Below are 27,061 nucleotides of genomic sequence, written 5' to 3' on the forward strand. Positions count from 1 at the left end.
AGAGCACTTCTCATGCAAAGTTAATGAAAAAACAGAATTCATTATAAGATTTACTGTGGTACAAAGCAAAGCATACTCACAAGGATCATATTTAACAATCATCAAGCAAAAAAAAAAAAATCTATAAGAACTGTTACAAGGGATTGTAGTCTAATTTTTACGATACACCTCATATTTCAAATAAATTAAGATTTTTACAGGCTGAAGAAAATTGACTTTTAATTCATTCTAGACAATATGAAAATAAGGATTTTTTTTTTCTTTTTTTGACTCAGGACCTCACCATGTTGCACAGGCTGGCCCTGAATGCCTGAGCTCAAGCAGTCCTCCTGCCTCAGCTTGCCTAGTAGCTGGGCACCATTCTCACCACCACGCCCAACTTCAAAAAATTTTTTTAGAGTGCAATGTATTTCATATTCAACAACAGCAGCTACTAAAAAATAATCTTGTGCACACCTGTGATCCCAGCAACTTGGGAGGCTAAGACAGGAAGACTGCAAGTTCAAGGCCAACCTCAGCAACTTAGGGAGACCCTGTCTCAAAATAAAAAGGATTGGGGTATGTAGCTCAGTGGGGAAGGGCTCCTGGGTTAGAGCCTCAGTAACCACCTACCCCCTAAAAAATACTGCTACAAATTTTAATGTGGCAGCCCTGCATGTTGGTGTACTACTTAATCCTGTTACTAGGGAGGATACGGCAGGAGGTCACAAGTTCAAGGCTAGCCTTAGCAACTTAGCAAGATCCTGTCTCAAAATAAGACAAAAAGGGCTGGAGATGTAACTCAATGTTTGCCTAGCATGTGCAAGGATCTCAGTTCAATCCCCAGCACTGTAAAATAAAATTAAAAATTTTCAATCCCCAGCACAGAACAACAAAATCGAATTGAAGGTGGCAATATGAATGCCCAGACACAATAAGGAAAAAAAAAAAAAAAAAAACTGGGAGTTTTAAATGTGAATCAAAGAAATCCCAGGCATGATTACAACTCACATCTGGTCTTGACAATAGTAAAAGAGGAAGGCCAGTGAGAGCTGAAACTCAACCCAGGCTCCTCTCATCAAGCTTCATGCTACCTTGCACTGCCTAAAGAAGGCATCCATAGAATTCATACTCTCCAATTCACCTCTCCTTTTCTGCACTTCCTGACACAACTTTCTCCCTCCACCTAACCAAGCTCCACCCACTCATAGCAAATAGGGTGGGTTGAGACAGGGTCTCACTGATTTTACAATGTTCTCAAATTGTAAAAACTCAAGCAGGAGGATCTCAAGTTGTAGGCCAGACTGGGCAATTCAGTGAGACCCTGTCTCAAAATTAAATTTAAAATATGCATGATAGAATACAAATCTTGCCGGACATGGTAACACACGCCTGTAATCCCAGCAATTTGGGAGTTTGAGGCAGGAGGATTACAAGTTCAAGTCCAGCTGCAGCAATTTAGCCAAACTCTGTCACAAAATAAAAGGTTAACAACAACAACAACAACAAAGGCTGGGTATGTGGCTCAGTGGTAGAGCACCTATGGGTTCAATCCCCAATACGGAAAAAAAAAAAACCACACACACACAAATCTGTATCATAACCACATCATTTTCCTACTCTCAAGTACTGAAGGAAGTACTTGGCCACTCTCATAGCAGTCATTTGAAGATATGTAGTCCATGGAAGAAAAGAATCATTAATTCAGTCAACATGGCTCTATCCTCGTCAGCTAGCCCTCTGCCTTCCAGAAGAATGTTAAAGGCAACACTACTAGACCTGTAACACCTGTAACACCTGTAACACAATGTCAACCATAGGCTCCTTGGTGGTTTACCACATGCATAATTACAAGTAATCCTCAATGTTCTCAAATTGTAAAAACTCAACAAAATGTGCAGAAAAAAAAAAAAAAGGAGGCAAATCTCCATGTAAACTAGAACGGTGGAATGACTTTATTATCATACATGCTCATCACAAAACTGAAAATAGTGCATGAACAAAAAAAATAGGAACTGCTGAAGCAACCATAATCACCAAGAGGAAACTACAATATAAGTCAAAATGATGCTTGGTATGGTGGTGCATGCCTGTAACTCCAGTGGCTTGGGAGGCTGAGGCAGCTGGATCACAAGTTCAAAGCCAGCCTCAGCAACTCAGGGAGGCCCTAAGCAACTTAGCTAGCCTCTGGCTCAAAATAAAATGTATAAAGGACTGGGGATGTGGCTCAGTGGTTAAGCATCTCTGGGTTCAATCCCCAATACCAAAAAAAAAAAAAAAATCACAATCAAAATGACATTGATCCATGACTAACCTGTAACATTCCCCTCATGAAACACCTGAATGCTCCTTTATAAAAATGACCCATTTTGTCAGCTGCAGATCTGATCTACTTTAAGATATTTGTGGTAAGACACAATAAGAAAGGGGAGGGAAAGAGGAAGAAAAACAACCCTTTACCGGATGTTGACAAGTATAACTACCAAGGTTTTAGAATATATTGGTTAGCACACCACATACCACTAAAATAATATACCAGTTTCCTCCAGTGCCAGGTTATTTTGGCTTTCAATTTTAACCTACTCAACTAACAGGAGTTTAGTGTAACAAAACTAAAATACACCCTAAGCTCTCTTGAAAGAAAACCTGTCTAACTCCCAGTTCCAATTACCTGACAAAACAATTCTTCAATCCAACTTAACTGTTCTGCAGTTTCATTTGGAGAGATGACAGATTTGTTGTCTCTCCCTTTCCTACAACTCCATAAACTGTGGCCCAAAGATACCAAGAATAATGCAAAAAGGTAATAACTATAATGGTAATGCCTGGGGTGCCATGTCTCCAGAGCTATCAACCAGTATCCCAAAGAAAATGCTTACTTGCAGGTACACATAAACCTTTCATTTTAGCCATCACCAATAAATCCAAACTGAGTTAATATCTTTCATCTATTCTAACGACTTTAAGTATTTCTAATAAACTCAAGAAATGTTTTAACTGGTACTTATAAATGACATGTAAATGCTATCACTGTTCACTCCAAATGCCAAAATAAATTCATTGAAGGCAGGACCTTTCCTATCTTGTTTATTTCCCTAGCATCTGGCACCCATGAGATACTTAATATCCACAAAATGAAAGAAATAACAACAAATTCCATGGTACAGTCCCAAAATTTCAGTGGTAACAGAATGACATTAAATCATGTACACCTTAAAAGATTATTTGCTAAAACTTAGCAATCTTTTAAATAGTTATCTATTATAACAGAATTTAACCTGTACTAGAAAATAAGACTGACATCAATTGTGACAGCTACAATGATGAGTTTTCTACCAAAGCAAACAAAACTTGCATGTTTGTAAGATAAATGCCTTTCTTCCCCATTGCCATGAGTGAAACCAAAGAATGCAGAAGAAACCTTAGAGCCTAAATTATGGAACAGATGGGCTCCACTTTGAGTAATATAAACTGCCATCAATTTATTCAAATTATTTGCATAATTACAAAGATATGACATGACTTTTTATTAATATAAATTTATTCCTATTTTTTAGCTATGCTAAGCAGTCTATGAGTTAAGTTATGACTGACAAATATCATAATCTCACTAATGACTTTCATTTACCAGGAAAAAATGAGTAAGGAAAGATTAAAGTTGTGGTTTTGTTTTGTTTGTTTGTTGGTACTGGGGATAGAAACCAGGAGCACTTTACCAATGAGCTACTTAACCAGTCCTTTTTTATAAGGAGCCAGGATCTTGCTAAGTTGCCAAGGATGTCCTTGAACTTGGGATCCTCCTGCTTCCGCCTTTCTAGTTGCTTAGATTATTGATTGTGTGCCAGCATACCAATATTCCTCTCCAGTTTTCAAATCATACTATTTCTTGTTCCTCTGTTCCATTTTTAGGCTGATAGCTTGCTATATTTGAGTTCCATTATTGATTTGTATAGATCACTATAGCCAAGTCTTACTTTCCACAAGATTTAAGAGGTACATCTTCCAACTCTCCTCCCTGCCACAACATCAACAGCTATTGAGAATTCATTTGCCATTTGCTGCATACACAAACCACACACATACACACACACACCTCCCTTGAATATAACTTCTATGAGAGAAGAAGAAGCTGGTTCTGTTTTGTTGGACACTACAGAATAGGTCCTAAATAACTGCTTTACATTGAATGAATGAATGATTTGGAGGGCAACGGTCTTACATGCTGCTTCTGCTAAGCAGGTAATATGTGAGAACACATCAATTTCTGTCCAGTTTTATAAAAACTCAGATGCAAATAATAAGGCTAAGAACATGCAATACTGTATTTGATACACACCTTTAGAAAAGGTGCTATACAACAGTTTATTCAAAGACTACAGAAAGAATTACAGCAAATTCCATAGGAGCTCCCACTTTTCCATTACTATCAACGGGAAGGATCTTCCCAACAACCACTGCTATATGACTTCCCTGTCTGGAAACAGTTTTCCGCTACATTTAGAAATATGAACATTCTGAAATAACGAATGACTCCTTCCCCAGGCCTTGACAATAATCTTAAAATTAAAGGAGGGAGGAGACAGGTTTAAGGAAAACTCAAATAAAAACACGTGAAAAGCGATTTTCCTGTTAGTTGTGAAAGACTGGAAAATTTTTCGTGCAACTTTCTCTCCTTGGCTGGTCAAAGTAATTGGAAGCAGGAAAATTTCTAACATGTCCCTTGAGTCACTAACTAGGAAGAGAAGAGAATCACAACTGTGGGGGCACATGTGCTCCACTTAAAAGCAGGAAGTGAGTCTCTTTCTTGAGGATGGGCCACTCGTCCATCATCCCAATGAGAGGTATAACCTTTTGGAAATTCGCCCCCACTCCCCCCTAACCCTAAATTCAAAGCCAGCCTCACTGGGACACGCGATTTTCCCAGGCTCATGAAGCGGAGCAGCACAAGGGGCTCGGAAAACTGTCACCCTTCTCTTTCTACTTGGCCTGCGACAGGAGGATACTCCTCCAATTCTTGCCAGAAAAGGAGGAGGCAGACCTGGCAGTCAACAGGGAAAAGAAGCCTTGGCCGCGAAGGAAGACGACTTGTCCACGCGGCCAGAGAACTCACCGAACAAAGCACACCATGGACCGGGTGGGGAAGCTCAGAAAAAGGAGGAAAGATTCACACCAGTTCTTCCCACTGCCTGGGACAAGAGACAGGTGAAGTCGGGGTCCTCCTTAGGAAAAGATGGGTTTTCCAGGGGCTAATCTGAACTCCAGCGCCAAAGCAACCTGAACCGCGACCCCGACTAGAGAGAACACCGGAAAATAGGGGAGATGAGCGTGCGGAGAGAAAGGATGGAGTGGTCGCGGTCACTGCGGGCCCCGCGAGTGGCTGGGTCTCGCTGGAACCGGGCGTAGGATGCCCTTAGCGAGGATGCCGGTGGCGCGCAGCCCGCCGCCCCGACTGGGCCTCCCAGGCGCCGCCGCCCGCCCCCTCGCACCCGCGCCCCGGGCGGCCACACAAAGGGGATGGCGAGGCGCGCCAGCCGCCGGGAGTCGGAGGGGCCCGGGACCAAGTGGCCGTACCGCGACGCTTGCCGCACCCCCGCCTTTGTCTGCCTCGCTCAGCACCCTGCCCCCGCCGGGGAGCCCCGAAGCCCGCGGCGCCCTCACCCTGCTTGTTACCCGGGTGAGTAGCGGTCTCATCTGTTCGCCGGCCCCATCCGCCTCCATGGCCGGCCCGCCAGCCCGCGGCGGCCGCTACAGTGCTGCCCCGCGCGGTCCGCCAGCCGCAGCCGCTGCCGAATCCCCGGCGCGCGAGAGGGAACGAACGTGCGTCCGTGCGCGAGGCGCGCTCCGGGAGAGCCGGGCGCTGGGCTAGGAAGCCGCAAGGCGCGTGTATCCGCGCGGCGGCCGCGGGGTGGCTAGGGCAGGGGAGTGAGGCCACGGCGCGGAACGTGGAGCTAGAACTGAGCGAGCGCAGGACGGAGCGAGGAGGAGGAGGTAGCGCGTAGGGCTGGGGGCGGGGCCGGAGGCAGTGACGCGCTCGGCGCCCGGGACGCCCCGGCACGCCCCCTGCCAGTTTGGCACCGCCAGCCTGCTCTGAGCGCCCGCGGGCCCGCCGGGAGGCCACCCGGAGGTGGGGCGGGGGTGAGACAGATGGACATTTGTCTTAGCCAATCGGAGGCTCGCAGGGATCCGCACTCCCCCCCAACACCCCCCCCCCACACACACACACACACACGCACACCGCCCCGCCCCTCTTTGTAAAAACTTAATTGACCGAGGCCTAGAGTCTAACTAGTTTTTCGGGTCGGAAGCTCCCCTGACATTCGGAAGTGGGGTGGGGGTCACTACCTCCCCTGGTTCTGACCACATGTTTTACAGGAAGGCGGAAAGCGGAGCCCCCTCCCCTTCCCTTTCAAGGAACTTATGGGTCTTCACGACTCCTGCAAATTTTTTTTCTGTCTGTACTGTAGGCATAAACTCCAACTCTGTGTCTGTGAAGGAAGGGTACACTTAGCCAGGTATCTTCATGCGTTTTCCCTGCTCAAGTGCAACACTACAGCTCCCGCACTCTTGAGTCCTCCCCATAGGGCACCTCTCAAGTTATCCATATCTGTACCTGGAGATGATCAAGGAAACTTCCACACAGCATCATTGAAGAATTAAGTGACTATCTATCATGAATGTGCTTGCCACATAGCATGCTTATTATTGTCATTGTTAACAGGGTTCTCTTCTTTTTTAGTTAAATAAAGATAATAAAAGTTTTAGTTGAGAAGAGCTGAATCCAGTTACGGAAGGAAACAAATATGCATACCAGAGGATCTGGACCTCACATCATGTCCATCTCTAACAAGATAATTAGTAAAGCCCTTTGTCATCAATAGTTAACTAAGTTTATTGGATGGCCCATTGCTGGTTTGGGTCCTAGATCTCTTTTGTTCTAAATTTCCCAGAGACTTACAGTTAGGCTGTCATATATTGTTCAATAACTATACAAAAAGTAGTTATGCTTCTATTAGTACTAGCTACCATTTAAAGGTATATTTAAAGGCCTACAATTAGGGACTGTGACATTTTGCAAGCATGTTTCATCTCTAATCCTCACAGTACCACAAAATATGTTTGCTCTGGTTTGAATGTGTCTCCAGAAAGCATATTTTGGAAACTTAATCCCAAATGCAACCATGTTGAGAGGTGGAGCCTAAGGAAAGGTGTTTAGCTCACAAGCGCTCCAACTTCAAGGGTGGATTAGTGATGATTATAAAAGGGCTTGAGGCTGCAAATTCTGTTTCTCTCTCATACATGCTCTTCTGCCCTTCTGCTTTCAGAAACGGGAAGCCACAGGAAGAAGACTCTCACCAGATATAGCCCTTCGACCTTAAACTTCCCAGCCTCTAGAAATGTGAAAGAATAAATTTCTTTATAAATTACCCAGTCTGTGTTATTATGTAATACCAACACAAAATGGACTAAGACGAAGTTGCATCCCCATTTTACTGACAAAGAAGCTAATGCTCACAGAAATAACAGGTTTTAGTTTCTATCAAGTAGAACTTTCTATCATACCATTTTAATGCCTTGCTAAATAAAGTGGAACAGCTGGACATGATGTCACATGCCTGTAATCCCAGCAGCTCAGGAGATTGAGGCAGGAGGATTGTGAGTTCAAAACCAGCCTCAGCAATTTAGCAAGGCCCTAAACATCTCAGGAAGATCCTCTAAGTAAAATATTTAAAAAGGAGCTGGGGATGTGGCTCAGTGGTTTAGTGCTCCTGAGTTCAATCCCCCGTAATGAAGGAAGGAAGGAAGGAAGGAAGGAAGGAAGATGAACAACCTTAAAGAAAGAGAAATGATGGTGCAGGCATGGTAGTGCATGCTTGTTATCTCAGCTACTCAGCAGACTAAGGTAAGAGGATCACAAGTTCAAGCCAGCCTGGACAATTTAGCAAGACCCTGTCTCAAAATAAAAAATAAAAATAGCTGGTGAGGTGGCTTAGTAGTAGAGTACCTCTATGTTCAATCCACAGTACCATGCACACACAAAAAAGAAGCAACAATGAAAAAGCATAAGAAAGAGAAAGAAAAGAGAGACGTGGGAGCAGGAATATCTCCTAAAGCTTTTTAAGGCATCAGTCATTTGTGACTATACCATTATTCTCAAAGTGAGTATAATTTATTGAAGAATGTGGTTTGGTCTCTGATACAAAGCAATATCTTCCCATAAAACCATAATTAGTATATACAGAACAACCTCTGTTCCCTTTTCTCTGCTTGATTTTTTTTTTTTGCATAGCACTTATCTCCTCATAACATTCTATGATTTTATGCTTTATTTGGCTTATCATCCATCTACACACACATACACAGAGAGAGAGAGAGAGACTAATGAGTGCTCCAAAGTTTTGTGTGGGCAGCAATTAATTGTTTTGTTATCATATCCTTAATGCCTACAAGAATGTTCAGCCCTTATAAACTCTCAGTACATGGGGTCATTGAGCAAATATACAGGTGGGGCACAACCTTCATTCTTCCTAAAACCCTAAGAGCATCATGGATGATGGTTGAGCCTGTGGTCAAGAACAATACAGGAGCCAAGACCCTGGCTACCAGAGTACAAAGTAATAAACAGTCAACTTGAAATAAAAATATGTGCTCCTCAGATCTTGCTAAATAATGAGGGTTTCTCTTCATCCATCTTGTAAAATGGAAAAGAAATGAATTCTTGGTTTATTGAATCTACAAATAGTTTTGAATTACTTCTGTAGTGCCATATACTTTTTTTTACTCTTCATTTCATCCCAACTGCTAGAGGAAGAAGGTAGTAAAGGTCTGTCACGAGCAGCTTCTCAGCCTTGTCTGGTTACCAGGAGTTCCCTTCCGGATATCTGCACTGGACCCCGGACCGCGACGTACGCGAACACCAAGCACGAACTCGATTGCCTTTTGAAATGCTGGTTTATTCGCACACCACACAAAGCAATACACGAGGTGACTGGCTCACACTGCACGATCTTACTCTCAGGCGATGAGAGTTGATTGTGAGCAAATACATGGAGTTTCCCTCGCGCTTATATACTCTATATGTTTACAACAAACTTGTTTATGTCTAACTTATCTAACATAAGCACACTACCTAGTTACATCATCAACTTATCTAACATGGGCATACTATCTAGTCATCCTATAACCAAAACATGTTTACAACTAAAAAGTCACTTAGTCCCTGCAAAGTCCAAAACAAGTCCTTTTGCTGATTCATGTTGTTTATTCATCCTTGATGTTTACTCCTGTCAAGGTCTGAATTATAAAATTTATTAATCTCAGTTACCCAGTTCGTCCAAGCTCAGTGATGGTATAGTGAGTAAAGAAGACATGAGGCCAGGTGTGGTGACACATACCTGTAATTCCAGCAATTTGGGAAGCCAAGGCAGAAGAGGTCATAAGTTCCAAGTCAGCCTCAGCAACTTAGCAAAGCCCTAAGTAACTTAGTGAGACCCTGTCTCAATATAAAATATTAAAAGCTCTGGGGATGTGCCTCCGTGGTTAAGCATCCATGAGTTCCATCGTCAGTACAAAAAAAAAAAAGATAAAATTGCTTTATGCAAATGTAGATGGCTATTGTGTTTCAAGGTTCTGAAAGGCAAATTGTTCTCCTAAGCATTTTAAATATTTTTTTCTGAAATGTAGCACAGGGGAATATTTGCTAAATAGATGTGAATGTGAACCCAAATTCATCATTAAAAATGAGCTAGTGCCAGGTGCAGTGGTACACATCTGTAATTCCAGTGACTCAGGAGACTGAGGCAGGAAGATTGGAAATTGGAGGCCAGCCTCAGCAACTTAGTAAGACCCTGTCTCAAAATAAAAAATAGAAAGGGCTGGCATGTAACTCAATGGTAGAGCACCCCCGGGTTCAATCGCCAGTACCATTAGAAAAAGAAAAATTTGAGCTGGTAGTAACTAAAATCAATGAGTTTTAATTGCATCCTAAATTCAGGACACTTCCTGAGTTTCTGGAATAGTAGGTAATCCTAGCAGGGACTTGGCAAGATCTTCAGCCTGAGAATTGAACCATCTTCCTGCAACACAGTTCTCCAGGAGCCAACACAAAGACAAATAGCAGTTTCTTTGTCATTTTGAAAAGCCTGAAACCATCTTTTCTTTTAAAAATTTTTTTAGTTGTAGATGGATACAATATCTTTATTTATTTGTTTGTTTATTTTTATGTGGGAGGATTGATAGGATTGATCCAAGGTTTCACACCTGCGAGGCAAGTGCTCTACCACTGAGCTATAACCCCAGTCCCTGAAACCATCTTTAATCTTTAACAGGAGATCCTTTGATAACTATCTTCCTTGCTTCTTCATATAATTTAAATGTTCCTAGTCATCTGATCCTACAAGGTGCTGGGGGAAGAGAAAAAATCGACAGCAGAAATAAATCGACAGCAGACAGATTTACAAGAGAAAATATAATTTTAATTACACACATATGCATGGGAATCCCACAAAACATGAGACTCAAAAGAGCCACATGATTGAAGTTTACATAGCATCCAGAGGTACAGAAAGGAAGAGGACTTAGGGTTAATAGGAGGGTGATGGGAGGAAATGTTTAGTGAAGAATGTTTGTCTTGTTATGCAAATAGCCTCTCAGGTTAATAAAAGTAGCCATGGAGCAGACTTGGAGAGAATAGGTAATAGTTTGCATGTCTTCTATCTGCCTTCAGTGTCTTCTGTGAAGCAGCTAATCTTCTCTAGTTGATGAGATTCCAGGAAGAGGATTCATGACAAATGAATTCATTCTGGGAGAATCTACCTTTAGGCAGATAAGGGAACTTTAAAAAAAGCCCCTCTCTGCTTTTGGAGGGAGAAAGAGAGAGGGCTGGGATTGTGGCTTAGTGGCAAAGCACTGTATGAGGCGCTGGGTTCAATCCTCAGCATCACATGAAAATAAATAAATTTATAAATAAATAAATAAAATAAAGGTATTTTTCTACAACTGAAAAAATGTTAAAAAGGGAAAGAGAGAAGAGAGAGAGAGAGAGAGAGAGAGACCAGAGACAAGAGAAAGGCAGAGACCTTGGTGCTGAGACTGCTTTTGAGATCTTCAGTGTCCTTCAGTTCAAAACTCAGTGTGGGCCAAGCACAGTGGTGCACACCCATAATCCCAGCGGCTCAGAGCAGCTAGGGAGACTGAGACTGGAGGACTGCAAATTCAAAGCCAGCCTCAGCAACAACAAGGTGCTAAGCAACTCACTAAGACCCTGTCTCTAAATAAAGTATAAAATAGGACTGGGGATGTGGCTCAGTGGTTTAGTTTCCCTGAGTTCAATCCCATTACGGAACAACAACAACAACAACAAAAAAAACTCAGTGTGAGCACATCCCTGTGATCTCAGCAATTCCACTCGTAAGGCTGAAAAAGATTGCATGTTCGAGGCCAGCCTCAGCAATTTAGAGAGGCCCTGTCTCCAAATAAAAACTTCTAAAAAAAGGTTGGGGAATATAGCGCAGTGATAAAGCACCCCTGAGTTCAATTCCCAGTTATGGTAAATAAGTATTCAGCATGCCAAAGTGCCATATTTGGGGGGGATCATTTTCTGAAACCAACAAAGGAAGACTAAAGTCCTTGGAATAGTGATTTCAAGAATAGCCTGTGCATCGTCAATAGGGGAAAGACAAATGTGTAAGACTGGAAAACGCCGCACCACACGACACAGATTACCAAAGAGGTTTCTGCTTTATTACAAAAGGCTGTGTGTTTATATAGGTCTAAGAGAGGTAGCAGGGGCTGAGGTAGATAACAGGTCGCCCGCTTATTGGCAAGCTCTTCCATATGTCAGTTCTGGAGCCCAAGAAGTTAATTCTAATTGGGGCTAAGGCTTCCCACTGGCAGGGTTTGAACATTGGCACGGGCGGGAACGTTTCACGCCAGTGAAAGAAACAAAGAGGGTAAAGAGGGTCGTTAGACACCATGTTGGGGTTTTTTTCTGGGGTGCTGCGCCGTTATATGTTTTCCCAACAAAATGGAAAAATGTGTAAATAATCATTGTTCTTTATTTCATAGGCTAGGCATATAGATAAATTTTCCCCCAAAAATAAATAATAATAATAATAATAAAAACCTAGTCCCTAATCTGATGGAATTCAGAGTGGAAGAGATGGATAAGGTACACTAATATCAACAATGTATGTAATGGGATAAGTTTTGCTGGCTGCGGAAGATGTATATCAAAGTGTTTGGAAAAACTACAGAGAAATACAATAGATTTAAATTGATTCATGATGGATGATGGTATATGTGATATAACATGGAATATATTTGGTCTTTGTCCTGCTTCCTGTCACAGAGCTTTGTAAAGCCTTTAGAATTTCTTGAGAGATGCTACTGTTTTTTTGTTATTTAAAACAAACCACTTTGATAATGCCTGAGCTTATGATCCTGAGCTCACCTAGGGTGGAGCTCAAGATAGTCTCAGAATAGGGTCAAGTCACCAAAAACAAACAAACAAACAAAAAAAAAACAAGTGATTGGAGAATCAAAGGGCTAGCATTTTCATCCTCACTCACTACCTCTGGAAGGGGTGGTGGGCTAGATCAAACTCTGTAACCTTCACAATTTAGTAAGACTCTGTCTCAAAATAAAAAATAAAAAGGACTGGGGATGTAGCTCAGTAGTACAGCACCCTGGACTCAATCTCAAGTACCTACCGGAAGGAAGAAAGGAAGGAAGGAAACAAGAAGAAGGAAAGAAGGAATAAAACCTCTGAAGCAATAAGGTTTGATGAATTTCCACATTGCTGAATATGTGGAGGTTCTCCAAGAAGACATGAAATCTCCAGGTTCCAACCCTGATACCTTGCACTACTCATCTCTATCTGGCTGTCCAACTGTATCCTTTGTAATACCTTTTACAGCAAACTGGTAAATTGGGTGTTCCCTGAGTTATCTGAGTCATCCTTACACATTATCAAACTCAAAGAAGTGGTCACAGGAACCCTTGTTTGTAGACATTTGATCAGAAGTATATGTGACAACTTACTGCTAACATGACCAGTCTTTGAAGTGGGAGCCGTCTCTTGGAACTGAGCCCTCAGCCTCCAGGTAGACAGAACTGAGTAGATTAGATAGAAGGTAACTAGTTGGTGTCCTCCAGAGATTCTTGGCATGTGGGGAAACACCCCCACACATTTAGTCTCAGAAGTCTTCTATGTTGAGTGTGAGAGTAAAGAAAAAAATTGGATTTTTTTGTGTGAGTGTCCTTTTAAGCTATAATTTCATTAATTAAGTGGGAGTGGAAGAGGCTGAACGGGGCATTACAGGCAGAGATGACAGCAAAATCAATGACATTGAGCTGAGGGGCAGGGTGACTCTGATGAAGTCAAGTCACACTCCAAGCTGATTCCCTTTGTGCCTGTAGTTTTATCTTTAGGCAAGTCTCCTCACCTTGATGACCTTTATGGAAGTTGTTTTAGGAATAAAAGTGACATCCTCCTCACAAGATTGCAATAAAGATTACAGGAGAGCCCCCAAGCACAGCCACCTACCTGTAAGAAACACTCAGTAATGTTTATTGTCAGGATCTGTTTGAGCACCATAGGTAGAAAAAAGGTGGACTGCCATCAGGGAAAGGGCCTATAATCCAGGATCCTGAGAAGCTGATATTTCTATCAGAATGAAAACTCCAATGCAGGGACTGTGGACTGTATCCACCTTGTTACTGCAATCATCCCAGAGTGCTTAGCCCGTAGGAGCCATCCAAAAAATTTTTTGGTACCAAGGATTGAATTCAGGGGCAATTAACCACTGAGCCATATCTCAGCCCTTTTATTTTTTATTTTGAGACAGGGTCTCATTGAGTTGCTTAGGGCCTTACTAACTTGCTGAGGCTAGCTTTGAACTTGCAACCCTCCTGACTCACTCAGTCTTCCAAGTTGCTGAGATTACAGGCTTGTGTCACTAAGCCTGTCTCTCTTTTGATGCTTTGATGTGTCTACTGGAAATTTTTAAAAAATATTTATTTTTTAGTTTTAGGTGGACACAATATCTTTATTTTAATGTGGTGTTGAGGATCGAACCCATCGCCCTGTGCGTGCCAGGTGAGCGCGCTACCACTTGAGCCACATCCCCAGCCCCCTACTAGAAAATTTAAAATTATATATGTGGCTGCCGCCGCCACCACCATCATCATCATCATCATCATCATCACCACCACCATCATCATCATCAGATTGAACCAAGCACCTTGTGCATGCAAGGCAAGCACTCTACCAACTGAGCTATATCCTCAGCCCACATTATATTTTTATTGGATGGCACTGGGTTACAAACCATGGTCAAAGGCAATGATAAAGGAAATGGAAAATATAAAAGTATGGAAGTCAAATTGATAGAACCTAATGATTCGTTAGATATAGAAAATGCACAACAATCAAAGGCTACACAAAACCATGAACATACTGCATTTGATATCCCTGGAAAGATGGGAAAACAGTCCTGGAGCTGAAACAGAGCTCTGGGCTGGAGAGATATAGTTCAAGAAACTTATTTGTATCAACTGAAGAGACAAAATTCCTAGGCTAGTATACTTCCCAGACATCTTTGAGGGCTGTCGTTGTCTAAAGTCATCCAGAGCTGGATACGGTGTAATCCCAGCAGGTCTGGTAGCTGTGGCAGAAGGATCATGAGTTCAAAACCAACCTCAGCAACTTAGTCTCTGAATAAATGTTTTTAAAAGGGCTAGGGATGTGGCTCAGTGGTAAAGTGTCCCTGGGTCCAATCGTTGGTACCAAAAAAAAAAAAAAAAAAAAAATCCAGAGAGACAGAAGGACAAAGATGGCTACGATTAAGTGACATATGACATGGAATGTATGTTAGACATACAATTTATGTAAAGTGTAACACCATAATTTCTTAAGATACTTTTTCCACTTTCAAACTTATACAAATTTTTTTCATCTATTTTCACTTATCAAAAACTGTGGGTGGAATATGCATCATTCAAATATGTTCACTGAAACATTCCTGGTAGGAAAAAACTGGTAATCATTAACATGTCCATCCATAAGACAGATTGGTTAAATATCTTTTAGTACTCCAAATGTTAAAATGCAATTCACTCTCAAAAAGAATGAATTGCCACAGAAGCAGAAAACAAATCACTTTTTTTTGCCAGAGGTTAAGGATGGGGAATGGTAACTGAATACAATGGGACATAAGGAACATTTTTGGGGTGAAGGAACTATTCTATTTTTTGATCATGATGCTGGTTACACAACTTTAGGCAAAACTTTATATACAACTTTATGTCAAAACTCATAGTACTGTACACTAAAATGAAACTTATTATAAGTAAATAAAACCTCAATAAACCTGACTTAAAACAAAAAGAAACATATAAACACCAGCAATGGTGGCACCCATCTGTAATCCCTGCAACTCAGAAAGCTGATACAAGAGGTTCACCAAGTTTGAGCCCAGCCTCCGCAATTTAGCAACGCCCTAAGCAATGACAGGGGATTTTGCTCTTTAAACACCCAGTACCAAAAAAAGAAAGAAAGAAACATATAGACAATTGATGTATACATTGTATCATCTGGAATTGATGGATTGTTTTACATTCACCTGAGTTTTACATATTTGTGATTCTACAGTGGTTCGATGTTGCTGTGCTTTAAAGAGTTTATCGCTGCATACCTTTTGTTTTAATACTGGGAATCAAATCCAGGGCCTTGTACATGCTAGACATTCTCTCTACCACCAAGCTACACCTCCAGCCCTTATTATTTTATTTTGAGATAGGGCCTTACTAAGTTGTCCAGGCTGGCCTCAAACTTGTTATCCTCCTACCTAAGCCTCTTGAATATCTGGGGTTATAGGTATGTGCCACTGTGCTGGCCTCAGCCTCTTTAATAAAATCATTACTATAGAATTTCTTTTCTTTTCCTTCCTTCCTTCCTTCCCCCTCCTCCCCCGCCCTTTGGCGCTTGGGATTGAACCCAGGGGTGCTTTACCACTGAGCTACATCCCCAGTCCTTTTTATTTTTTTTATTTTGAGACAGGCTGTCACTAAGTCCCTGAGGTTCTCAGGAAGTTGCTGAGGTTGACTTAAAACTTGCAATCCTGATGCCTCAGCATCCCAATTGCTGGAATTACAAGCATGTGCCACCATGTCCTGCTTTTACTTTAGAATTTCAATCATTTTGTTTTTTTGCTAATATATACAAAACAATATGCATGCCTGTTTCTCATTTCCTTTATGCACATTTGTATTCAGAAGGAATTACATTTATTCAAACTAAAGACTAGAAGCACTACCATGGTTAAATAACACAGGGAGTTAGGAAGGGTCCTAGAACTGAGCCATACATAGGCTAACACTCAACTCATTGTTTGTTTTGCAATGTTGAGTTTTTTCAAGTCAGTTCAAAGTCACTGAGCATGTAGCTTTGTCAGATATCAGGTTCAGATGCTGTGATCTACCATTTGGGTAACAGGTGGTCAGTATAGAATAGTGTACATTGGCACTCCAAGATGTGCCAGCTAATTTCTTCTAAATATTGTTACAAGTTTTGATTTAGGTAGTGTTCTTTAAAAGTCAGAGTCCACCTAAGTACACCTGGGTGTGGTTTATGTTTCAATCGCTTTCAGAAGACTGTTCTTCTTGGGCTAGAGAAGCATTAGACAGATCCCTGTTGCTCATGTTATATCAAGAGAACCACTCTTTATATTTGGTTAAATTATAATAAATACCTCTTTTATGAAAGTCCTTCAACTAAGTCCATGAATATGGCTGCTACAGATTTGGAAAGGAATACACCTAAACCCAAGAGGAAATCAAAATCCCAATATCCCATTTTGGAAAACACACAAAAAAGTACAATAGAATAGGAAGCCAGAAATGGAAGAAAAGATTTCTTGCCATGGAATCAAATCAATCAAAACAAAGTGTCATCATGCATTCATGTCGAGATCACTGTTTAAATTGGTTTGGATCATCTTGTTATGTTGGTTCCACATAACATTGTACCTGCCTCTGCACTTCCCTTTCCTCTTCCAAGAAATGGGAATAATCTAGACCACAAGCCCTTCTCTATTGCAAGATCCACACAGCTCTGAAAAGATGAATGATTTTTGTTTTGTTTTGTGATGCTGGGAATTGAAGCCCCCAGGGCTTCATGCATTCTAGACTAAGGCTCTTATCACCACACCAACCTAACCCCAGCCCAGATTAATGTTTTTTCATAACACATTTGGCTGCCCAAACTTAACCAAACTGACATAAGGCTGTTAATAATCTTTCTTTCCTTTTATTATGAATATCCATAGATCTCCCTGCAGAAATATTAATCTAATAACAGGATATTGTCCCTGGCTTTTTTTTTTTGAATAACATAACTGGCTTTATAGTGTTTATCTAAAATATGAAAAAGATATGAAATCTAAAAATATTTGGCCCAGGGCTGGGGTTGTGGCTCAGTGGTAGAGTGCTTGCCTCACATGTGTGAGGCACTGGGTTCAATCCTCAGGACTAAATTAATTAATTAATTAAAAAAAAAAAAACAACTAAAAACAATTAGGTGCAGGGGCCCATGCCTGGAATCCTAACTATTCAGGAGGTTGAAGAAGATGATCACAACTTCAAGGCCTGGGAAATTTAAGAGACCCTCTCTCCAAATAAAAAATAAAAAGGGCTGGGGATGTAGCTCAGTTGTAGGTCTCTGGATTCAATCCCTGGTATTATACAATAGATAAATAAACAAATTATATATATATATATATATATATATATATATATATATATATATATGGCCTTAGGGTTTCAAATTAAGGACTGTCAATGTATTAACTCTTCTTCTGTTTATCCAAAGATGTCGCAAAGGCTAATAAGGTAACAGATAAGAAAATACTTGGCAGAGTTAAAGGTAATGTGCCTACCATAGGGAATCCTGGGGATTCAAGTTTCTAGAATTCCTCCGCTGGTAGGGAGACCCTCTCCTGCAGTTTTCATCGTCTACCTGCCCTATGTCTTCTTTTTTAAAATGTATTCTTTATAGGTTTTTTGGTTTCACAAGTTTCTACAACGAATAAATTACTTTTATATTGAAAAAAGAACATAAATATTATTTTTAGAACAAACTAATCTAAAATACTAGTGGAAAACTTTGTGCATTATAATAAGAACATCTCAAACTACTACTTCTAAAAAGCCAAACACATTAATAGTAACAGAAACTAAAAACAGAGATTGGGGAGGCAGCTCAGTGGTAAGGCACTTGCCTAGCGTCCCTGAGGCCCTGGGTTCCATACCCAGTACTGCAGTGTGGGAGGCCACCCTGCCTATGAGCTGAGCAACCTCTCTCAGCCTTGAGTAAGGGAGGTGTTTGGTCTGGCATTCCACGCCACGTGCTGGGCTAAGCAAGTGGCCTCCACCTTCGTTCAGCCAAGAAGTTTGCTCTAGGCCTGGACTTGGGCGTTACCCATTGGGATTGGACAACCTCCTTTGAAACCTTATCCCCTGCCTTATGGTGAAGAACATTCCATCAAGGGTGGGAGAAGGAAGATGGCGGCGAAGGGAGTGCATTGCCCCCGTGTGCTGCTTCACTGTGTGGGAGTATGACAAGTCAGGATGGCTAAAGGATATCTTGTTAGGAATTTCCAGCAATAGTGGGGTGCTCCGGAACCTGGAGGAAGGATTTCCATCGCACGAGGATCGGCTAAGGGGACTCAAACGCGAGAGGTTTGTCGCACGGAGGGTAACACTGCTTATTCAGCAAATCGCCCCGCGGCTAGAGTCTGCAGCGCGCGCTGGGAAACGAGGAGATAGCGACGCAGGGATACAGTGCTGCAGTTTCTGCCAGCTGTGCAAGCACCGTACTCAGGGCTGAAGTCTGGGTTCGAGACGGGGGAAGGAAGCGGTCCATCTCGGTTCTCCACACCGGTCAGACCACAGAGGAGGCCAGCAGCCACCATGTTGGAAAGCTGACATCACCATACCTGTTTTCGACTGACCGCAGCTCATTCAGCCATAGAACAGGTAATTTCAGGCTGCAATTCGCCTGTGGCTTGCAGACAGATTGCTAGGGTTCAGTGCCTGGGTGCTTCTTAGAACCTGATCTTATCGGAGCGAACACCGAGCGCGGGGCGGCCGAGTTCCGGCTCCCGGAACCGTCCCGGAACCGCCCTGGCCCAGGGCTGCGGAGCCTGCGGAGGCTGCTTCTTGGACCCTGCTCCTATCAGAGCATACACCAAGCACTAAGCGGCCGAATTCCGGCTCCCAGAACTGAGCCCGCGGGGACTGCTTCTTGGAGCCTACTCTTATAGGAGCTTACACCGAGCACGGAGCGGCCGAGTTCCGGCTCCCGGAACTTCCCTGGCCCGGGGCTAGGAGCCCGCGGAAACTGCTTCTCGGTCCGGGTCCTGCTGAGGGCCGGTCAGGACTCACCCGTTGCTTTGGTTGCCCGGCAAGGGGAATGAAATGCTGCCATTCGCATAGGATACCAACATGGCAGAGATCTGATGTCATCAGAAAGCGGCGGAGGAGAGAACTTCATCAATACCAGCGGCAACATAAACAGTTGGTCTCCTGGTAGGGGGGGTGAGGCACAGACACCCGAGTCTCCTCAATTTGTCGTCGAGCCAGAGGGGAGGAGACGGGCCGCCGCCAGTGCCCGGAGCAGGCCCAGCGGCTCGCCAGCGTGGTGACCGCGTGACCCCAATTGGAGAGGGGGCGGAGCGGAGCCGCCACCCGCACCTGCAAGGTGGGCAGACCCGCGACCCAGTGGTACATGGGCGTGGTAGGAGGGGCAGGGCAGAGCCACCGTTCGCGCTTGCAAGGTAAACAGACCTGTGACAGCCTGGCGGGTCAGGCCCAGTGGCCTGCCAGTGTGGTACAGTCACCCCAACTTGAGTAGGGGCAGAGCAGATCCTTCTCCGATGCCCGGATCAGGCCCTGCCGGTGTGGTGGTCACGTGACCCCAATTGGAGTGGGGGCGGAGCGGAACCGCCACCCGTGCCCGCAGGGTGAGCAGACCTGTGACCAACCTGCAGATCAGGCCCAGGGGTCCGCAGGCGTGGTAGGAGGGGCAGGGCAGATCCGCCGCCCGCGCCTCCAAGGTAGGCAGACCTGCAACAGACCGGCGGATCAGGCCCAGGAGCCTGCCGGCGTGGTACACACACCACCCTAATTGGAGTAGGGGCAGAGCAGAGTCGCCGCCCGTGCCAGGAACAGGCCCAGCGTCCTGCAGGCGGGGTAGTCACGACACCCCAATTGGAGTAGGGGCAGAGCAGAGCCTCCACCTGTGCCCGAAAGGTGGGCAGATCTGCGACCGACCAGCGGGACAGGCCCAGTGGCCTGCCGGTACGACAGACACGTCACCCCATTTGGAGTAGGGGCAGAGTAGAGCCGCCACCCGCGCCTGCAGGGTAGGCAAACCTGCAACCAACCGGCGGATCAGGCCCGGTGGCCTGCCGGCATGGTACACTTGTCACCCCAATTGGAGTAGCGGCAGAACAGAGCCGCCGCCAGCGCCCAGAACAGGCCCAGTGACCTGCCGGCGTGGTAGCCACGACACCCCAATTGGAATAAGGAGAGAGCAGAGCCGCCGCCCGCACCTGCAGGAAAGATACGCAAGCAGTATGAAAAGACAAGGAAAGAAAGGACCACAAGCAATGCAGGTCAACGCAACTTTAGAAGAGGTAACAGCTGCAGCAGATGGAATGTCAGATAAAGAATTCAGGATATACATGCTTCAGATGATCTGGAGTATCAAGGAAGACATTAAACAGCAAAATCAGACAATGAAAGATCACCTCGACAATGAATTACGCAAACAAATCCAGGAAGCAAAGGATCAACTATACAGGGAGATAGAGGTTATAAAAAACAAACAAACAGAAATCCTAGAAATGCAGGAAGCAATAAACCAACTTAAAAACTCAATGGAGAATACTACCAGCAGAGTAGAACACTTAGAAGATAGAACATCAGACAATGAAGACAAAGTATTTCAACTGGAAAAGAACATAGACAGCTCAGCAAGACTGTTAAGAAACCATGAGCAGAACATCCAAGAAATATGGGATAACATTAAGAGACCAAACTTAAGAGTCATTGGGATACAGGAAGGTACAGAGCTCCAAACCAAAGGAATGAGCAGTCTATTCAATGAAATAATACGAGAAAACTTCCCAGACTTGAAGAATGAGACAGAATCCCAAATCCTAGAAGCCTACAGGACGCCGAATGTGCAAAATCATAAGAGATCCACACCTAGACACATTATAATGAAGATGCCCAACATACAGAATAAGGAGAGAATTTTAAAAGCTACAAGAGAAAGGAAGCAGATTACATTTAGGGGTAAGCCAATCAGGATAACAGCTGATCTTTCAACACAGACTCTGAAAGCTAGAAGATCCAGGAATAACATATTTCAAACACTGAAAGAAAATGGGTTCCAACCAAGAATTGTGTATCCAGCGAAATTAAGCTTCAGGATGGAAGATGAAATTAAAACCTTCCACGATAAACAAAAGTTTAAAGAATTCGCAGCTACAAAACCATCTCTTCAAAACATCCTCACCAAAGCATTACAGGAAGAGGAAATGGAAAATAACAATGAAAACCAACAGTGGGAGGTAGGACAGTAAAGGGGGGGAAAATAATCAAAGAGGAAAACAGAAATAAACAAATATGGCTGGAAGAACAACCCATATCTCAATAATAACCCTAAATGTTAATGGCTTAAACTCACCAATTAAGAGACACAGGCTAGTAGAATGGATCACAAAACAAGACCCAACAATATGCTGCCTACAGGAGACACATTTGATAGGAAAAGACACACATAGGCTGAAGGTGAAAGGTTGGGAAAAATCATATCACTCATATGGACTTCGGAAACAAGCAGGAGTGTCCATATTCATATCAAATAAAATAGATTTCAAGCCAAAGTTAATCAAAAGGGATAAAGAGGGACACTACATACTGCTTAAGGGAACCATACACCAACAAGACATAACAATCATAAATATTTATTCCCCAAACAATGGTGCAGCTATGTTCGTCAAACAAACTCTTCTCAAGTTCAAGAGTCTAATAGACCACCATACCATTATCATGGGAGACTTCAACACACCTCTCTCGCCACTGGACAGATCTTCCAAACAAAAGTTGAATAAGGAAACTATAGAACTCAATAATACTATTAATAACCTAGACCTAATTGACATATATAGAGTATACCACCCAACATCAAGCAGTTACACTTTTTTCTCAGCAGCACATGGATCCTTCTCAAAAATAGATCATATATTATGTCACAGGCAACTCTTAGACAATATAAAGGAGTAGAGATAATACCATGCATCTTATCTGATCATAATGGAATGAAACTGAAAATCAACAATAAAAGAAGGAAGGAAAAAGCATACATCACTTGGAGAATGAACAATAGGTTACTGAATGATCAATGGGTTATAGAAGACATCAAGGAGGAAATGAAAAAATTCTTAGAGATAAATGAAAACACAGACACAACATATCGGAATCTATGGGACACATTGAAAGCAGTTCTAAGAGGAAAATTCATTGCTTGGAGTTCATTCCTTAAAAAAAGAAAAAACCAACAAATAAATGATCTCATACTTCATCTCAAAATCCTTGAAAAAGAAGAGCAAAACAACAGCAAAAGAAGTAGAAGGCAAGAAATAATTAAAATCAGAGCTGAAATTAATGAAATCGAAACAAAAGAAACAATTGAAAAAATTGACAAAACTAAAAGTTGGTTCTTTGAAAAAATAAACAAAATCGACAGACCCTTAGCGATGCTAGCGAAGAGAAGAAGAGAGAGAACTCAAATTACTAGCATACGGGATGAAAAAGGCAATATCACAACAGACACTTCAGAAATACAGAAGATAATCAAAAACTATTTTGAATCCTTATACTCCAATAAATTAGAAGATAGTGAAGGCATAGATAAATTTATTAAGTCATATGATCTGCTCAGATTGAGTCAGGAGGATATAGAAAACCTAAACAGACCAATATCAATTGAGGAAATAGAAGAAACCATAAAAAGACTACCAACTAAGAAAAGCCCAGGACCGGATGGGTATACAGCAGAATTTTACAAAACCTTTAAAGAAGAACTAATACCAATACTTTTCAAGCTACTTCAGGAAATGGAAAAGGAGGGAGAACTTCCAAATTCATTCTATGAGGCCAACATCACCCTGATACCTAAACCAGACAAAGACACTTCAAAAAAAGAAAACTACAGACCAATATCTCTAATGAACCTAGATGCAAAAATCCTCAATAAAATTCTGGCGAATCGGATACAAAAACATATCAAAAAAATTGTACACCGTGATCAAGTAGGATTCATGCCTGGGATGCAAGGCTGGTTCAATATACGGAAATCAATAAATGTTATTCACCACATCAATAGACTTAAAAATAAGAACCATATGATCATCTCGATAGATGCGGAAAAAGCATTCGACAAAGTACAGCATCCCTTTATGTTCAAAACTCTAGAAAAACTAGGGATAACAGGAACATACCTCAATATTGTAAAAGCAATCTATGCTAAGCCTCAGGCTAGCATCATTCTGAATGGAGAAAAACTGAAGGCATTCCCTCTAAAATCTGGAACAAGACAGGGATGCCCTCCCTCTCCACTTCTCTTCAACATAGTTCTCGAAACACTGGCCAGAGCAATTAGACAGACGAAAGAAATTAAAGGCATAAAAATAGGAAAAGAAGAACTTAAATTATCACTATTTGCAGATGATATGATTCTATACCTAGCAGACCCAAAAGGCTCTACAAAGAAACTATTAGAGCTAATAAATGAATTCAGCAAAGTGGCAGGATATAAAATCAATACGCATAAATCAAAGGCATTCCTGTATATCAGTGACAAATCCTCTGAAATGGAAGTGAGGACAACCACTCCATTCAAAATATCTTCAAAAAAAATAAAATACTTGGGAATCAACCTAACAAAAGAGGTGAAAGACTTATACAATGAAAACTACAGAACCCTAAAGAGAGAAATAGAAGAAGATCTTAGAAGATGGAAAAATATACCCTGTTCATGGATAGGCAGAACTAACATCATCAAAATGGCGATATTACCAAAAGTTCTCTATAGGTTTAATGCAATGCCAATCAAAATCCCAACGGCATTTCTTGTAGAAATAGAGAAAGCAATCATGAAATTCATATGGAAAAATAAAAGACCCAGAATAGCAAAAACAATGCTAAGCAGGAAGTGTGAATCCGGCGGTATAGCGATACCAGACTTCAAACTATACTACAGAGCAATAGTAACAAAAACAGCATGGTACTGGTACCAAAACAGGCGGGTGGACCAATGGTACAGAATAGAGGACACAGAAACCAATCCACAAAACTACAACTACCTTATATTTGATAAAGGGGCTAAAAGCATGCAATGGAGGAAGGATAGCATCTTCAACAAATGGTGCTGGGAAAACTGGAAATCCATATGCAACAAAATGAAACTGAATCCCTTTCTCTCGCCATGCACAAAAGTGAATTCAAAATGGATCAAGGAGCTTGATATCAAATCAGAGACGTGCCGTCTGATAGAAGAAAAAGTTGGCTACGATCTACATTCGGTGGGGTCGGGCTCCAAATTCCTCAATAGGACACCCATAGCACAAAAGTTAATAACTAGAATCAACAAATGGGACTTACTCAAACTAAAAAGTTTTTTCTCAGCAAAAGAAACAATAAGAGAGGTAAATAGGGAGCCTACACCCTAGGAACAAATCTTTACTCCTCACACTTCAGATAGAGCCCTAATATCCAGAGTATACAAAGAACTCAAAAAATTAGACAATAAGAGAACAAACAACCCAATCAACAAATGGGCCAAGGACCTGAACAGACACTTCTCAGAGGAGGACATACAGTCAATCAACAAGTACATGAAAAAATGCTCAACATCTCTAGCTGTCAGAGAAATGCAAATCAAAACCACCCTAAGATACCATCTCACTCCAGTAAGATTGGCAGCCATTATGAAGTCAAACAACAACAAGTGCTGGCGAGGATGTGGGGAAAAGGGTACACTTGTTCATTGCTGGTGGGACTGCAAATTGGTGCAGCCAATTTGGAAAGCAGTATGGAGATTTCTTGGAAAGCTGGGAATGGAGCCACCATTTGACCCAGCTATTCCCCTTCTTGGTCTATTCCCTAAAGACCTAAAAAGAGCATGCTACAGGGACACTGCTACATCGATGTTCATAGCAGCACAGTTCACAATAGCAAGACTGTGGAACCAACCTAGATGCCCTTCAATAGACGAATGGATAAAAAAAATGTGGCATTTATACACAATGGAGTATTACTCTGCATTAAAAAATGACAAAATCATAGAATTTACAGGGAAATGGATGGCATTAGAGCAGATTATGCTAAGTGAAGCTAGCCAATCCCTAAAAAACAAATGCCAAATGTCTTCTTTGATATAAGGAGAGTAACTAAGATCAGAGTAGGGACGAAGAGCAGGAGAAGAAGATTAACATTTAACAGGGATGAGAGGTGGGAGGGAAAGGGAGAGAGAAGGGAAATTGCATGGTAATGGAAGGAGACCCTCAGGGTTATACAGTGGAGGGGGTAGAGAGAGAGGAGGGGAGGGGAGGGGAGAGGTGGGGAGGGGGGAGGGTGGAGGATGGGAAAGGCAGCGGAGCACAACAGACACTAGTATGGCAATATGTAAATCAATGGATGTGTAACTGATGTGATTCTGCAATCTGTGTATGGGGTGAAGTTGGGAGTTCATAACCCACTTGAATCAAAGTGTGGAATATGATATGTCAAGAAATTTGTAATGTTTTGAACAACCCACAATAAAAAATTAAAAATATAAAAAATAAATAAATAAATAAATAAATAAATAAATAAAAAGAACATTCCATCAAAAATCCTTTGTGTGTCCCCCTCTATAAAAATAAAGAGATTCTGGGTGCATGCTCTCTTTTTCCAGCACCTTCCAGCATGGAAGCTGATCCTTAGGGTCCCAGAGCAGTCCCACCCTCCATCTGAGAAATTCTTGTCCCTGTGTTGGGTGCTTTCTTCCCCGTTATCTTAGTTTAATGTTGCAGCCAGCTCCTTTGAATCCAGCTCATCTCATCAACACAGGTTGTTGGTAAGACTGAAATAAGAAAAAAAATTTTTTTTGAAAAGTGTAATTGTAGTATAAAGATATTCAAAATCTGTTCATGAGAACCCCTTCTCTATTTACACCCAGTCAGAAACCAAATGGGTTAAACTTGGGCCTTCCAGGGGATCTGTTGAGTATGGGAGTCCAAAGGAAGAATGTGAAGTTGTTAGAGTGGATATTCTCCATGGCATCTTTTCTGGATAAGGGAAACAAAAAGAATATTTGAACAAAGAGAAAGAAAACTGCATGAGTTTCAGAAAGTCTTACACCTAGGAAACAAAACCCAGTTGGTAGAGTTGCCCATTGCTTAGCAACCTAATGAGGGTTTCATAAAGGTAGCATTTAAGTCCATAGGTCACCAGCATCAGCAAACAGAAATTTAAGTTGGAGGTTTTCTGCCAATTATTATAACAAATCTTCAAAGACCTTTCAAATAATCCTTCTTTAGAATGGAAGCTTCTAATATTACTGCTTGCTTGGAAACGAGAGTTTCTATTTTTTGTTTTAAATTCTTTTAGACCAGGATTTCCCAAATTTACTGGGACTTGGGGTATAGGTCAGTGGTAGAGCACTTGCTTATCCTGCATGAGGCCCTGGGTTTGATCCCCAGCACTATGAAAAATTAAAAATAAATAAATTTTAAGTATTTTCTGGGTTACTTGTGAAAGATATGGATTTCCTGAAATATTATGATTCATTAGGTGTGGAATAGGGCCAAAAAATCTATCATTTTAATGAGTTTTACATGATTCTTGTGACCAGTAAGTTTGAAAAAACATTCTTGTAAACTTTCATTTCCATTCTAGTATTTCTTGCTACTTGTTAATTACAAGCTGTCCTTATTTTTTAGATGACTTATTAATGTCTGTCCATACTATCAAA

General features: G+C 42.0%; 2 protein-coding genes across 11 annotated transcripts in view; one reads left to right on the top strand and one right to left on the bottom strand.

Moving 5' to 3' along the window:
• Slc4a7 (solute carrier family 4 member 7) overlaps positions 1-5,932 on the bottom strand; it is a 97,101-nt gene extending 91,169 nt beyond the window's left edge. For 3 of the 10 annotated variants that reach the window (XM_046436430.2, XM_058576691.1, XM_046436428.2), the window contains exon 1: positions 5,638-5,929. In XM_046436430.2, the coding sequence (XP_046292386.1) occupies positions 5,638-5,697 (60 nt within the window). In that variant the 5' untranslated portion in view covers positions 5,698-5,929. Of the gene's footprint in view, positions 1-5,637 lie in introns of all 10 variants that reach the window. The other 7 variants (XM_046436425.2, XM_046436426.2, XM_046436422.2 and 4 more) reach the window with 5 other exon arrangements.
• On the top strand, positions 4,794-7,403 carry LOC124087549 (DDB1- and CUL4-associated factor 10-like). Its single transcript, XM_046436432.1, has 2 exons — positions 4,794-5,653; positions 7,302-7,403. The coding sequence occupies exons 1-2, from the start codon at positions 5,384-5,386 to the stop codon at positions 7,353-7,355; spliced, it is 324 nt and encodes a 107-aa protein (XP_046292388.1). The 5' UTR covers positions 4,794-5,383; the 3' UTR covers positions 7,356-7,403.
• The last annotated feature ends 19,658 nt before the right edge of the window (positions 7,404-27,061 follow it).

Source organism: Marmota monax, unplaced genomic scaffold (assembly GCF_021218885.2).
Source record: "Marmota monax isolate L192 unplaced genomic scaffold, Marmota_monax_Labrador192_F-V1.1 WCK01_AAM20220418_F8-fsc00021, whole genome shotgun sequence".
NCBI classification, from domain to species: domain Eukaryota; kingdom Metazoa; phylum Chordata; class Mammalia; order Rodentia; family Sciuridae; genus Marmota; species Marmota monax.

Coding starts and splice junctions, on each gene's coding strand:
- LOC124087549 (XM_046436432.1), top strand. CDS start 5,384: ATGCCCTTAGCGAGGATGCCGGTGGCGCGCAGCCCGCCGCCCCGACTG. Junction 5,654..7,301: donor TCACCCTGCTTGTTACCCGG/GTGAGTAGCGGT, acceptor TTCTGCTTTCAG/AAACGGGAAGCCACAGGAAG.